Here is a 13,093-nt window from a genome sequence, read left to right as displayed (position 1 = left end):
ATATATAAAACCTGATCCTCTTGGGTGTTTTTTAACCCCATAACAGTCACGTTAAAGTAGGAAAAGCGGTCCTAAAAATGTCAAATTCTCTATTTATTTATTTATTTATTTGTAAGATTTTGAATTTGTCTCGTAAAAATGTATTTGGCACAGAACTCTGTCGCCTTAAGTGCAGTAAATCATTTCCCCTTTTGTCTTCCAGTAGTCCTAACTTTGTTTTTTGTTTGTTTAGTGTAGCTGTATTAGTTCATGGTTCTTTTTTTTCTGCAGGATGAGGTTTTTATAGCAACCAATTTCAGGTACAGATTATGTATTGAATAGCTATATTTCTATTTTTGCTGGTTGCAATGCAAAAAAAAGTAATTTCACCATTTGCTTTTTAGGATTTATTTTTGTCATTCATCATGTGGTATCGTTTTTTTATTTTTGGTTTTTTTTTTTAGGGAATTTACCATGCTGGATAAATATAGTCATTTATAGTAAAGGTCGTTATGAAAGTGGTGATACCATTTATGTGTAGTTTGCAGGGGAAGGCTTCAATATATAAAGACTTGTATAAGGCAATATTTTATTTTCTTTTTTTTTTTAGTAAAAGCGTTTAGTTGCCAAGGTCAGCAGCGACTGCAGGGTTAAATTGTGTAGAGAAGTGATTTAGATGAGCAAGTCCTCATCATTTCACTCCTTTTCTGGAGGGGGAGGGGGGGGGGATGTGACAATTTGAGAGCAAGTATGCTCTCCAACTGATGGGGGGTGATAACATGACCAAAAGTGTATACCACCCCTTACCCTGGGAGCAGAGCCTGCCTTTGTGGTGTGCACAGGGTACATGAATCCACTAAGATGCATGTGGCGCCGCATGGCCTCACTCTGAAAACTCCAGGGGGGTGCAAAGGACTAAGTTATACACGCACATTGGCTACACCAAGTGTCTGCCACAAGTCTTTGCAGTCTTGCACAGCATAGCTCCTTCACTCCTCCACTTCCCAGTTTCAGTTGAAATATAACAATTGCCAGTGCCCAGCAAGGTTGGGGATGAGACTGCACAGACTCAACTCATCAGACACTTTGCGCAGCCAGCAACCACTGTGAATGTGTTACTAAATTTAACCCGTTATACCCACAGCAGTCTTGGGATCGGGGCTTTCCTGGCGGAAGTACTATTGATGACTTTTCCTCAGAATAGTTAATCAATAGTTGATCAGTCGGGGTGCGTCGTTCGGGACTCTGGCCAATCATCTATTGACCACCTATCCTGAGGAAACGTCATCAATAGTACTTCTTGGAAAATCCCTTTAAACATACAGTAGGACACGGGTCCTGTTACAAAGTCGGGGCACCAAGAGGGTTCTAATACTAAGTGGGGACATCCAGAGGGGTCTTACTACTAAGTGGGCCACAGTGTTTTTTTTATAACCAAGGCATACAGTGGGAGTCCTTTTACTAAGTAGGGCCATTTATGTGGCAAATTCCACACGATTTAGTTGTAGATTTCAATCCTAAATGCTGCATGCTTTCTACTGTGAAAAGCCTGCAGCAGATATATGCTATGGATTTCAACCCTCGTAGTTCAGGAATATAAATCCACAGCATAAATAAAATACTAAGAACTGGATTCATTGGAGACCTTTTTCACTACACCGTGCAGGAAATGTTAGCAGTCCTTTCCACATGGCTTATACTGTAAATTTATGCTGAGTGTGAAGCTGCCCTAAGAGCTCATTCACACAGATATGAGAGGTCTTCTCTGCTGGTCCCACACCTGGTTTGCTCTGTACTGCACAATGAAAAAAAACTGTTGTAAATTCAAATATTCCTGACGCCACTTCAAAAAGTTGTAGCTCTGGTTCTCATAGAATCAGACTGGTAGAGTTGGAAGAAACCTCCAGGGTCATCGGGTCCAACGCCCTGCTGAGTGCAGGATTCACTAAATCATCCCAGACAGATATTTGTCCAGCCTTTGTTTGAACACTTCCATTGAAGGAACTCGCCACCTCCCATGGTAACCTGTTCCACTCAATGATCACTCTCACTGTCAAAGTTTTTTTCTAATATCTAATTTGTGTCTCCTCCCTTTCAGTTTCATCCCATTGCTTCTAGTCTTTCCTTGTGCAAATGAGAATAGGGATGATCCCTCTGCACTGTGATGGCCCTTCAGATATTTGTAGACAGCTATTAAGTCTCTTCTCTCATCTTCTTTTTTGCAAGCTAAACATTTCCAGATCCTTGAACCGTTCCTCATAGGACATGATTTGCAGACTGCTCACCATCTTGGTAACTCTTCTCTGAACTTGCTCCAGTTTGTCCGTCTTATTTATAGTGGGGTGTCCAGAACTAGACACAGTATTCCACATCAGGTCTTACTAGGGAAGAGTAGAAGGAGATAATTACCTGATGTGATCTAAACTCTATGCTTCTCTTAATGCATTCTAGAATTTTGTTTGCCTTTTTGGTTGCTGCATCACATTGTTGACTCATGTTCAGTCTATTAGTATACCCAAGTCTTTTTCACATGTGCTTCTGCTTAGCTCAATTCCTCCCATTCTGTATGTGCTTTTTTCATTTTTCTTGCCCAGATGTAGGACTTTGCATTTCTCCTTGTTAAATACCATTCTGTTAGTCGCTGATCACTGTACAAGCTTTGCTAGATTTTTTTGAATACTCCCTCTCTCTTCCCTAGTGTTGGCTATCCCTCCTAGCTTTGTGTCATCCATAAATTTGATCAGTTTCTCATCAATTCCCTTCTCCAGATCATTTATAAAAATGTTGAACATCACTGGGCCTAGAACAGAGCCTTGTGGTACCTCAATTAATACATTCTTCCACTTGGATGTGCAGACATTTATGACCACTCTAAGTACGATCACTTAGCCAGTTGTGAATTCACCTAACAATTGCCTTGTCAAACCCATATTTGGTAATTTTTTCCAGAAGTATAGTATGAGATACTTTGTAAAATGCTTTACCAAGGTCAAGAAAAACTATATCCACAGCACTTTTCCTGATCAACCCAGTCAGTTATACTAGCATAGAAGGAAATTAGATTAGTCTGGCATGACTTGTTTGTTACAAACCCATACTGGCTCTGGTTAATCACTCTTGAACCTGTGGTTCTGTAAGGGTGGGTTCACACGGGGCGTATTCCCGTCGTAAATCTCGCGGTTTGGCCGCAGCAAAAACCGCGAGATTTCCGCCGGGAGACGGCGGCTTTGAAGCGGCCCAGCCGCATGCTTTTCTGTTGCGGTCGGCGCTTCCATAGAGGAGAGCGCGGCCGCGACGTAAATAAACAAAAAAAAGAAAGTAAACAGACCTGCTCAATCTTTTGAAACCGCGGCAGCCGCAGCCGCGGTTTCAACCGAATTTACAGCCACGGATTAGTTGTCCCGTGTGGACGAGATTTCTGAGAAATCTCATCCACATGGCTGGCTAATCCCAAAATTAGCGGCCGCGGGCGGATTTGCCGCGGGTGGATCTGCTGCGGCGAATCCGCCCTGTGTGAACCCAGCCTAAGGGTTACTTAGCAGCTTGACCAAGAATTTTAGCTTTAAAATGACACACAAAGCCTAGCAGTAGCCCTAATAGAACCGGAGCTACAGCCATCTAAAGTAGAACAAGCTTTGTTCATCTAAATCTATAATGTCCTTTTCCTGCAGAATGAATGGAACTTGTGCTGAACTGCTGGTGGGCTAAAATGTAACCATATATCAGTGTGTTCAAAGGGGTTAGTTCAGGACCACAGTCTCTGTCCATATGGCTTTTTAGAGCATATGCAAGTAAAAGATTTCCTCTGTCCACTCTGTATCAGGCTTTGGCAGACCTAGTGAGTCCATTCACTCATTACATGGAGGGCCGTTCTTTCTCATTCATTCATTTGAAATGGTCACTGTGTAATTATACTTTCTCTGCAGCCAAAAAAAGTAGATGCCAGGAAGCTGGACATACATTGGCTTCATTTGCCATAATATACTTAATGAACCCTTTTTCCTGCTCTAGGGCATGTTTACACGTAGTGGAAATTTTGCAGATTTTTTTTGTGGTAAAATCTGCAGCATTTCCACAAAAGACAGTCAAAAACCACACCACCGATGCGGAATGTGACTAGAAATCGGCTGTTTCTGCAGCCAATTTCTGTAGCCATAGCGTTTCACTTCGCCTTACAGCTGTCCTTTAAAATATATCTGCATATAAGGTTTATATAGACAAACTCAAATTTGTATACATTTTTGGGCTACCTTGTATATAATTCTACATCCGAGCTGTTAATCTATAACTTGTAGGATCAAGGGAAGAGTTGCCAACACCACAGAAATTCCTAGATGGTCTATGAAAATAGGGTGTGTTTGTTTTTTGTTTTTTTCTAGTTTCTGTGAAAAATATTACATGCATCCTTGTTTTTTTTATGGCTGCTGGTTATTGGGCAAGTCATTATGGCTGTAACAATCATCACTTTTCAGCTCCCCGTAAATGATGGCAATGAGTACATATCAATATCTGACCTATAAACATGTATTACTTATCTTTTAAGTAATCTTCAGCATGGTTTTCCGTTGTGTCCATTAAAAATGTATGCTGTTTGAGTTTTGAATAAGTTGTCCAGAAAAATGAAAAAATTCAGTTTGGCAACTCTGGTCCAGGGGCACAAATCCAAGCAAGTGTCCTACAGTAGGAGGGAGGCTCATGACTACTTATAGAACCTGGTGGTGGGGTGCAACAGCCCAGCTTGATGAAATTCAAACCTGCTTGTTCCTGGAAATGCTAAAGTATCACATTTCTAGCGCACCAATGCAAGCATGGCTCTATTAATTATCTTTGATGCCATCACCAAAATTGATACAGGAGAAAGGGTTGTACTAAAAAAAAAAAAACCTTCATTTTTAACTGAGTAGGTAGTTTTATTATTGATGGGATTCCACCAAGCACAAATACCTTGTATCCCAAGTACCTATCTGGTGCCTTCACTTCTGATGGACATGTTGAGCTTTACCATTTTGTCTGGCTACTATCCTCCATTTGACCCCTTCCTTTACCTTCTAGCAGCTGCTGAATTATAAGGGATCTAGCAGAATTGAAGATTAGGAAAGTGCAGTGATGTCTGTTTGCCAAAATGTTGCCCACTGCAGTCTGGGAATGTAAAGGTTCTCCTTTTGGCACATGGCTGATGGACCCCTCTCTAGATGGGAAAGTCTTTGCCAGTTATATTTCCATTACAACAATGATCCGCTTATATATGTATAACCTACTTTTCATTAAAATTTCAGCATTGAATCCATTTGAGGAAGATAACGTAGACGCAGCATTTCTGGAAGCGATTGCCTTAAAACACACTGCAGATCTACTACGCCTGCAACAATGCTAGACATTGGATAAACTGACATTCATCAACATTTCTTGACAGCCATATGACAATTTTGTTGATATTGTGTTGTGCAACACTGAAATTCAATTTATGTCTGACATTTCCTATTGTAGTCAGGACTTTGTTTGCATCTGGAATATATCTTAACAAGGTGATGGGAATAAGTGATTTATAATATTGGCGAGATACTGGTTTCAGTCAGCAAGTTGAAACCAGAGATGTCCAGTAGTGTAACAGAGCATATAGAACATTTATTCCTCATAGGAATTCTGTATTTAAATATGAGGGAGTACCCAAAAGAAACGGGAATCTATCTAGTGGGCAGGGCGTACAAGCTCCTGTTGCTAGGTGAGGGTCTGTGGAATGCCAGCAGACATTGTTCGGGACCATTTACATTTTTTTTCTCTAACAAGTTCAGTTTTTCACCTATTTTGTGATGGCTGATACTAACAACATGCACTTGTGAAATTTTTGTTACCTTTTTCCTCTGCTCAAAGTATTTGTAAAAAGTCGCACGTAGATTGGGTGAATACAGATGGTGAAGAAAATGTCATGCTATTGTTTGAACAAATTGCTGAACACTTATCACTGCGTGGGTTCTTCCATCATGACGGCGCACCTGCCCACACAGTGCTGAGTGAGGCTTGTACTAGTAACACCTGAAGAGGATTTCTGTTTCTTTTAGGTACCCCCTCGTATAAATGGCAAAAAAGTTTGCTCAGAAAATGTTTACAAGTACAGACAGCACTTTTCCATGTAGCTATAGTTCTCTGCTACAATGTAACTAATGCATGATAGATAGATGGTTACTTTATAGATGTGACATTGTATGTTGAATCTGGCTTTAAGTTACAGTGGCCTAGGAAATACCATTGTATGTTGAAGATATTGTATCCTGAGGACAATGTAACTTGAGGGATCACTGTATTTATATTTTGTAGTACAACACACAAATAAACTCTCTTTTTTAAATGCAGTTTCTGTAAAACTGACTTTTTTGGGGGTAAATGGTTTCACCTACCTCTAACAGGCTGTGCTGCTGGCACTGTTGTGGTGCAATCCATCTCTTTATATGAGGAGAAGAAAAACATTGGATCTATTTTCTGACATTTTAGAATGTGATTCATGGTACAAAAATTTGCATCTCTATCACAGGCAGGATTACAATGAAAGGTGACCTATATAGATAGCACAGGACCCACCATTCACAATAGGTGATGGTCACACCTTACCTCTTCCCCTCCCTGCACAATGGTGTCTGCACAGGCTACAGAACATTTCTAGAACAGTCTATCATTGAAGTCAATGAGCCGTCTCTTGTTCAGTGCATGGCCCCTGATTTCTGCTGTAAAGCATATACTTGAGTATTCACTGTAGATCTGGCGAAATTGCAGGACCACCCTGCCCACCCATCCCCTTCGGTCATAAAATAAAACAGAACAAAGTAACATACTGTAGTAATATGGAATAAAAAATTTACGTATAAAAGCAAATTAGAAAATGGAAACCATTTCACGATTTTTTTTTTTTTTTTTTTTAATTAAAAACCAATGCATGATGCAGCGTTCATTATTCCACAGCAGTGTGAAGGAAATCAATCACATGTATACTTTTTAACTGTGGACATCAAGGCCCGTATCCCATCTTATAAATGTAAAGTCAGTAAGCCTAATTTTTCAAAATTATATAATGCATTACATGTAAGGGAATTCTAAACATTTAATAAACTGCTTTTATAATGTTGTATTGAATAATGTCACATGGAAGGTTCTAATAGCGCTATCCACACAGATCTAGGAATAACTCAGTTTTAGGAATGCATTGTGGTTTATCCATCGTTTACATTACAGCATTTCATGCAGAATATGGGTAAACGAAACTAACACTGCAGTGCTGACCCACAAACGCCCCCTTCACTCCCAGAAGCAATGATCCATGAAGCTAATAAATCTAAATAAAATTAAGTTGCATTGAAAAAACTGCCACTCTGAGGCTTCTTTCCCACAAGCGTGAAAACGGACGGCTGATATACGCTTGATCTGATGCATTGGATTCCAAAGCATCAGATTACATTGGATGTAAAAGCGCCCACAGGCCAATATAGCGCCAGGCGTTTTTACCTCAGGCCCAAAAGATAGTCCTGGAACTATCTTTTGGGCCGGAACACGTCGGCCACTGCATGGGCACCTATGTGAGCCCATGGCAGTAGCCGCAGATGGGAGGGAGTTTAGCAGCGTGGCTGTTAAACTCCCTCCCTCTGCTCTCCTCCCCCCGTGCAGGCTCACCTGTCCTCTCCTCCCCACTGGCTCTCTGCAATGGGAGAGGGTGGAGCTAAGCGTCGGCCCATCCTGCCTCCTCCCATTGCTGACTGGACAAAGGGTGGGACGTGAGCGGAGCTAAGCTAATGCACTCTCCCGGACCCTTGTCCATAGCCATCAATAGGAGGAGATGGGATGGTGCTTAGCTCCACCCCCTCCCATTGCAAAGAATGAGCGGGAAGAAGAGGACGGGTGAGCCTGCGATGGGGAGGAAACGGGGGCGACGGCATGGTAGTCTCGGCGTATATGCGCCGAAACCCATGCCGTCTGAACGGGCGCACAAGCACTTGATTTGTGCGCCCGTTCACCAGTTCTAGCTCTCCCAATGTAGCGTGTATCAGCCATCCGTGAAAAATGACGGCAAATATATGCTCGTGGAAAAGTATGAGCTTGATTTTACCATGTCCATTATCCTAAAATGAAGATGGGATATGGAATATAATGCTTTCCTAAACATTCTGAATGTAGGCCATAATACCGCTCACCACAAACCTTTAGACACTTTATGAAACCTGATGCTGATTTTTAAACATGGACATAATGAGCATTTAGCTTTGGAATTGTTCTTGAAACACTCAAAGAATGGTTTAAACATGTAGCTGACCACCTGTATTTCTGTTAAGGCCCTTTTACACGCAAAGATAATCACTTAAGCGCCAGAATGACTGCCCGAACTGACATTTTTGCATAAAATAACATGCAGATAATGGCTTTAATCTCCTGCATTTTCCTCCATGAGTTGTTTGCTCAGCTGGGCGTGTTTAGGTGATTGGTATTGCATAAACACTTCGCCCCAGCTGAGCAAACATCTGGCAAGCACATTTGATTGTTCTCCTTGAGGCTGAGTAAACATTGCACTCATTAGTATGGGAAGCAAAACTAAGCCATTCCTTAGCTGCTGGAAATGCTGAATGAACTGCATAAAAACTGAAAGAATTTGCAGCAGTCAAAAAATGCATTTTATGCCAGCCTAAAAACCTTGGCTATCAGTAATTTAACAAATAGTGCACAATGCCCGCTTTTACCTGTAACTATTATCGCTCTTTTTCTTCCATTTGAACAAATTTCGTACAATTTTAATTGTTGTGTGTAAAAGGGCCTTTACTCCAAGACCAGTAGAGGTTGCTGTATTGACCATTCTAAGGCACAGTTTTAAATAGCCCGCTGCTTTGCGTTCTGGTGCCAACAAATGATGGTTGTGTCGCAATTTCCACTGTTAGATTTCAATGGGCTTTATATGTGGCTTTCTTATGTGCCTCATGCTTGAACAAGGTTCACTGGGTTTAAATGGTGCTAGAGCCCCATACGGTAGAGGCAGAGGAAGCACATTTTCACCTTCGGGTATGTAAGCATTAGGCCGTTGTTCAGCTGTTGTATAAATGCCATTTGGCAATGTGTGTTGGGCCTCTTCTTCTTCCATCTGCAGTGGACAAAAGAAACAAGCTGTTTTTATTCAATTGTTAGTGATTTTGGTGAAAGGAGATGTTTTCTACGTGCTGCCATTTAAAATTCTATCTATAGAATTGTATAAAATGTTTAAATGTTACTAATATATAATTTAATGTTCTATTGTAATTGTTTATAATCTGTCAATTAAAAATGTTTGCAAAATGAATTTGCATATAATTTGCAAAATAAAAGTACAGGGGAACAAAAACCATCTATGCCCATTTGATTTCAATGGCCTGAAAAAGAAAAAAAAATAGCAAAGCAAACCAAGCTCTGTTTTAACGGTTTTTCAGGAGCAATTTGTTCTGTTTAAAAAGCTGAAACCTAGCTTTCCGTTTGCTTTGCAGGTTTTTTTTAACCCATTAAAATAGGGGGAAAAGTAAATTGTTTTTGGAGCAGAGAAACTGAATTAAAAAACTGAAACCGAGAGATGGAATTATCACAGCCCTAACTGAAATGTAAGTGTTTCCTAAGTTTCAAATATTTGTGTGAACCCTTTCATGAATATGATCCACTTGTCCCTCTGCTAAACATGTCTCACATGATGAATTTAATGCAGATTTCACACCAAAAAACTACAATAAAAAAGTGGAAGTTTTTGAACTATTCGTACAAAGCAAAAAAGGCATGTAAAGTTTAGGGTTTTTAAATGAGAACTTGCCCATATGAAAGAGGCCTAAGGGGGACAGCAATATTACCGCAGAAAATCGCAGCTGTGTTCTGTGCGATATCATTGCTGTTTCTCATGACGATAATGCGATCTTGTAGCGCTCTTTTTCCGAGATTTTCGGGGAGGGGGGTGGCTTGAAATATAAGCCCTCCCCCCAAAATAAGCCCTAGATGCATTAAAAAGAAAAAACAATTTCTGATCAAACTCCACTAAAATGATGCGCCCCTCATCCACAAAACAGAGGAAAAAAGATCAAACTCCGACAATGTCTAAGCGGTCTTCAAGACAAAACTTCGACTCCAGCCGTTACAGATGAGTCGTCTCGGTCATCTACGGAAGACACCCCAACCGCTCAAACTCCCACGCCTGGTGACCCAGCCAATCTAGTCGCCATCACAGCCTCTATAGCTGACTCTCTTATGCCTCAAATACACACATTACTTAAAGAACTCTTACAAATTTCTGACGACATTACATCTAAACTCACAAAAGAAATCCGGAACCTTGGCTACCGAACAGCAGCATTGGAAGACCGAATGGACAACGCAACAACTGTCCTTGAGTCCCATGAAAAAGTAGTGGAGCAGCTGCATGAAGAAATTTTGATCCTCCACGACACACTGGAAGATGCTGAAAATAGAGCCCGCAGAGACAATCTGCGGATCCGTGGCATTCCTGAATCCATTCCGGATCTCCAATCCACCACAACAGCCTTGTTCCAAGAACTCTGTCCCAACATCCCTATAGAGAGGCTGGAGATGGACAGAGTCCATAGAGCTCTACGGGCCTGCAAATCGGGAGGTCCCCCGAGGGACATAGTTTTTAAGATGCATTTTCATCGCACCAAAGAAATTCTGCGAGCGGCTCGCTCAATCTCCAAATTAACTTTTCAAGGGCATGAATACCAACTTTTCCCTGATCTAGCGTCCTCAACATTGGCAAAAAGACGAGCCGTCAAACCCTACTTAGAGATCCTGCAGCAGAAGAGAATACAGTATAGGTGGGGATTCCCATTCCGACTGACATTCACTTTCAAGGATAGATCCCACACTATTCTATCCAAAGAAGGAGTGTGGCGCTGCTTTGAGGATCTTCAATTTCCACAACCCGCTCAAGAGTTGGACTCAACGGCTAATTCACAACCCTCCAGATCACCTAGAGGAATAGTAGAGAACGACCAAGAGCCATGAATAAAAACGAGCATCTGCTCTTATTCAAGACCCGTGGTGGGACTAGGACATTGAACTAGTATGGAACTCTCCCATTAGTTTAATATAGCCCCACAACAAGAATACAAGTTGTCCCTTCTCGTATGCAGGACAATCTCTACTATGATGATCGCAATATCCTGTTAAAATATTATGTTGTGTTTTATTTTCCTCTCCAGTCTCAGGATTTAACCTACATAGGGTTGGATAATGAGACTCTCGGGAAGGATTATGGCTACTTGATGTTGGTTGTGGGTCCATTCTTTGGCGGTGGCTGAGAGTTAGATACCCGTTCACATTAACTGATGCTTACCACGTGCTAACCACTGGTACAAGTGGTGTGCTGTCCTCTCCTTCCATCTCCTCCCTCCTTTCCTCCCCTCCCCCTCTTTTCTACTCATCTCTTCTTCTCAATCTCCTCTTCTCCTTTTCCTGAATCTTCCCCTCAAAAACAGGGGTCTCCTTACCTCATCTCCCATGCTATATTTTTATGTCCCTCTCTGGCACCTTCGCAGTGTGCCAACGCTGTTAGCAATAGCTGCCATGACTACTACGGCAGCATTACTGTTACAGATTATTTGTCTCATTGACAATATTTCATCTGGTTGGCCGTCCTTCTCCCCTCCCCTCTCCCTTGGGACTGGAGTATCGGAAAATTCTTAATTTTCTATAATCTCATAAATCCGCCCCCATGGATCTAAAAATCGTTTCACACAATGTGCAGGGCTTCAATTCCCCTAATACAAGATCTAAAGCCTTCCGTTATTATAAGAGTATTCATGCCGATATCATATGTTTACGGGAGACCCACTTCTCTGACCACTCCTCCCCATGCTATCTTTCTCCCCATTATACTACCTTCTTTTTACCAATGGGACCATCCAAAACAATACCTCAACTATATCTGACCCGGAAGGTCGCTTCCTAATCCTGACTGGTGGTATTCAGGACGTCCCCGTCACCATCGTAGCGTACTATGCCCCAAATTCAAGACAAATTAACTTCCTCACAAAATTACTTGAAACTGTAGAAGCCAATAAGAGCGGTACAGTCATCCTATGCGGAGATTCCAATTGCATCTTAGACCTGGGCCTGGACAGGAACGCCATTTCCCTTCCAACGCCCCATATACAACCACAACACTCCGTTTCACATAACCTTAGGCTTCTTTTACAACACCATCTTGTTGACTCCTGGAGGGAAGTTAACCCCCACAACCAAAGACTTCACACACTTCTCGGCCCCACATTCTCTATAGAGGAGAGTAGACCATATTCTAGTACCGGCTTCATTCATACCCCAAATTTCACAATCTAAAATTCTCTCTGTTCCCTGGTCCGACCACAGTCCAGTCACCATAACCTGCAACTCCCTAATGTCAAAACCTACTAATACCTCTTGGACCATTAATGACTCTTATAGTTGCATGTAAACTGGAGGAATATTTTACCATCAATAGCCCTTCTGCCTCATCCCCTATTTCTCCGTGGTATCCTAATTCAAATATCCTCTCGGAAGAAAAAGGAACGTTTACAAAGACAATTAGACCTTGAACAGAAAGTTCTAAAATTAGAAGAAACCGCTAAAAAATGCCCATCTCGAGATGAGGACCCTTTTGCAAGCCAAGACAGAGCTAGATTTGTGCATCACAGAATTGATCGAAAGAAAATGACGTTGGTCCCGTCATCAGTATTGCATACTAAACAACAAACCAACAACGCCACTAGCCCGCAGACTCCGCACCCACCCCATAGTGAACCCATTCTACAGGCTCCGCACACAACATGGCGCTGTCACTGCAAACCCACTGACTATAACAGCCGAATTCAGACAGTTCTTAGCCAAACTATACTCTCAACCACAAAACACACTAACGGACCTTCAGAACACATACCTTCGAGACACCACACTCCCAATACTTCCGGAAACACTACTAGAACGTTTGGTTGCTAAAATCACTCCAGACGAGGTCTGAGAGGCGATAAAAACACTTAAAGTAAATAAACGGCCAGGGCCTGACGGTTTCTCTGCCTCTTACTATAAAAAATTTTCCCCATTACTTCAAACCCATCTTGCTAATTACTTTAACGCGATG

General features: G+C 41.6%; 2 protein-coding genes across 4 annotated transcripts in view; one reads left to right on the top strand and one right to left on the bottom strand.

Annotated features, from left to right (window-relative positions):
* GSAP (gamma-secretase activating protein) overlaps nucleotides 1–6,329 on the top strand; it is an 82,527-nt gene extending 76,198 nt beyond the window's left edge. For both annotated transcript variants that reach the window (XM_066591996.1, XM_066591995.1), the window contains one exon: nucleotides 5,256–6,329. In XM_066591996.1, coding sequence (XP_066448093.1) covers nucleotides 5,256–5,353 — 98 coding nt within the window. In that variant the 3' untranslated portion in view covers nucleotides 5,354–6,329. The remainder of the gene's footprint in view (nucleotides 1–5,255) is intronic.
* A 455-nt stretch (nucleotides 6,330–6,784) lies between these two features.
* The window catches only part of CCDC146 (coiled-coil domain containing 146), a 129,349-nt gene continuing 123,040 nt past the window's right edge, over nucleotides 6,785–13,093 (bottom strand). For both annotated transcript variants that reach the window (XM_066591993.1, XM_066591994.1), the window contains exon 19: nucleotides 6,785–9,091. In XM_066591993.1, coding sequence (XP_066448090.1) covers nucleotides 8,888–9,091 — 204 coding nt within the window. In that variant the 3' untranslated portion in view covers nucleotides 6,785–8,887. The remainder of the gene's footprint in view (nucleotides 9,092–13,093) is intronic.

The sequence above is a fragment of the Eleutherodactylus coqui genome, chromosome 2 (genome assembly GCF_035609145.1).
Source record: "Eleutherodactylus coqui strain aEleCoq1 chromosome 2, aEleCoq1.hap1, whole genome shotgun sequence".
NCBI lineage: Eukaryota > Metazoa > Chordata > Amphibia > Anura > Eleutherodactylidae > Eleutherodactylus > Eleutherodactylus coqui.
This window is presented reverse-complemented; position numbering and strand designations above follow the sequence as displayed.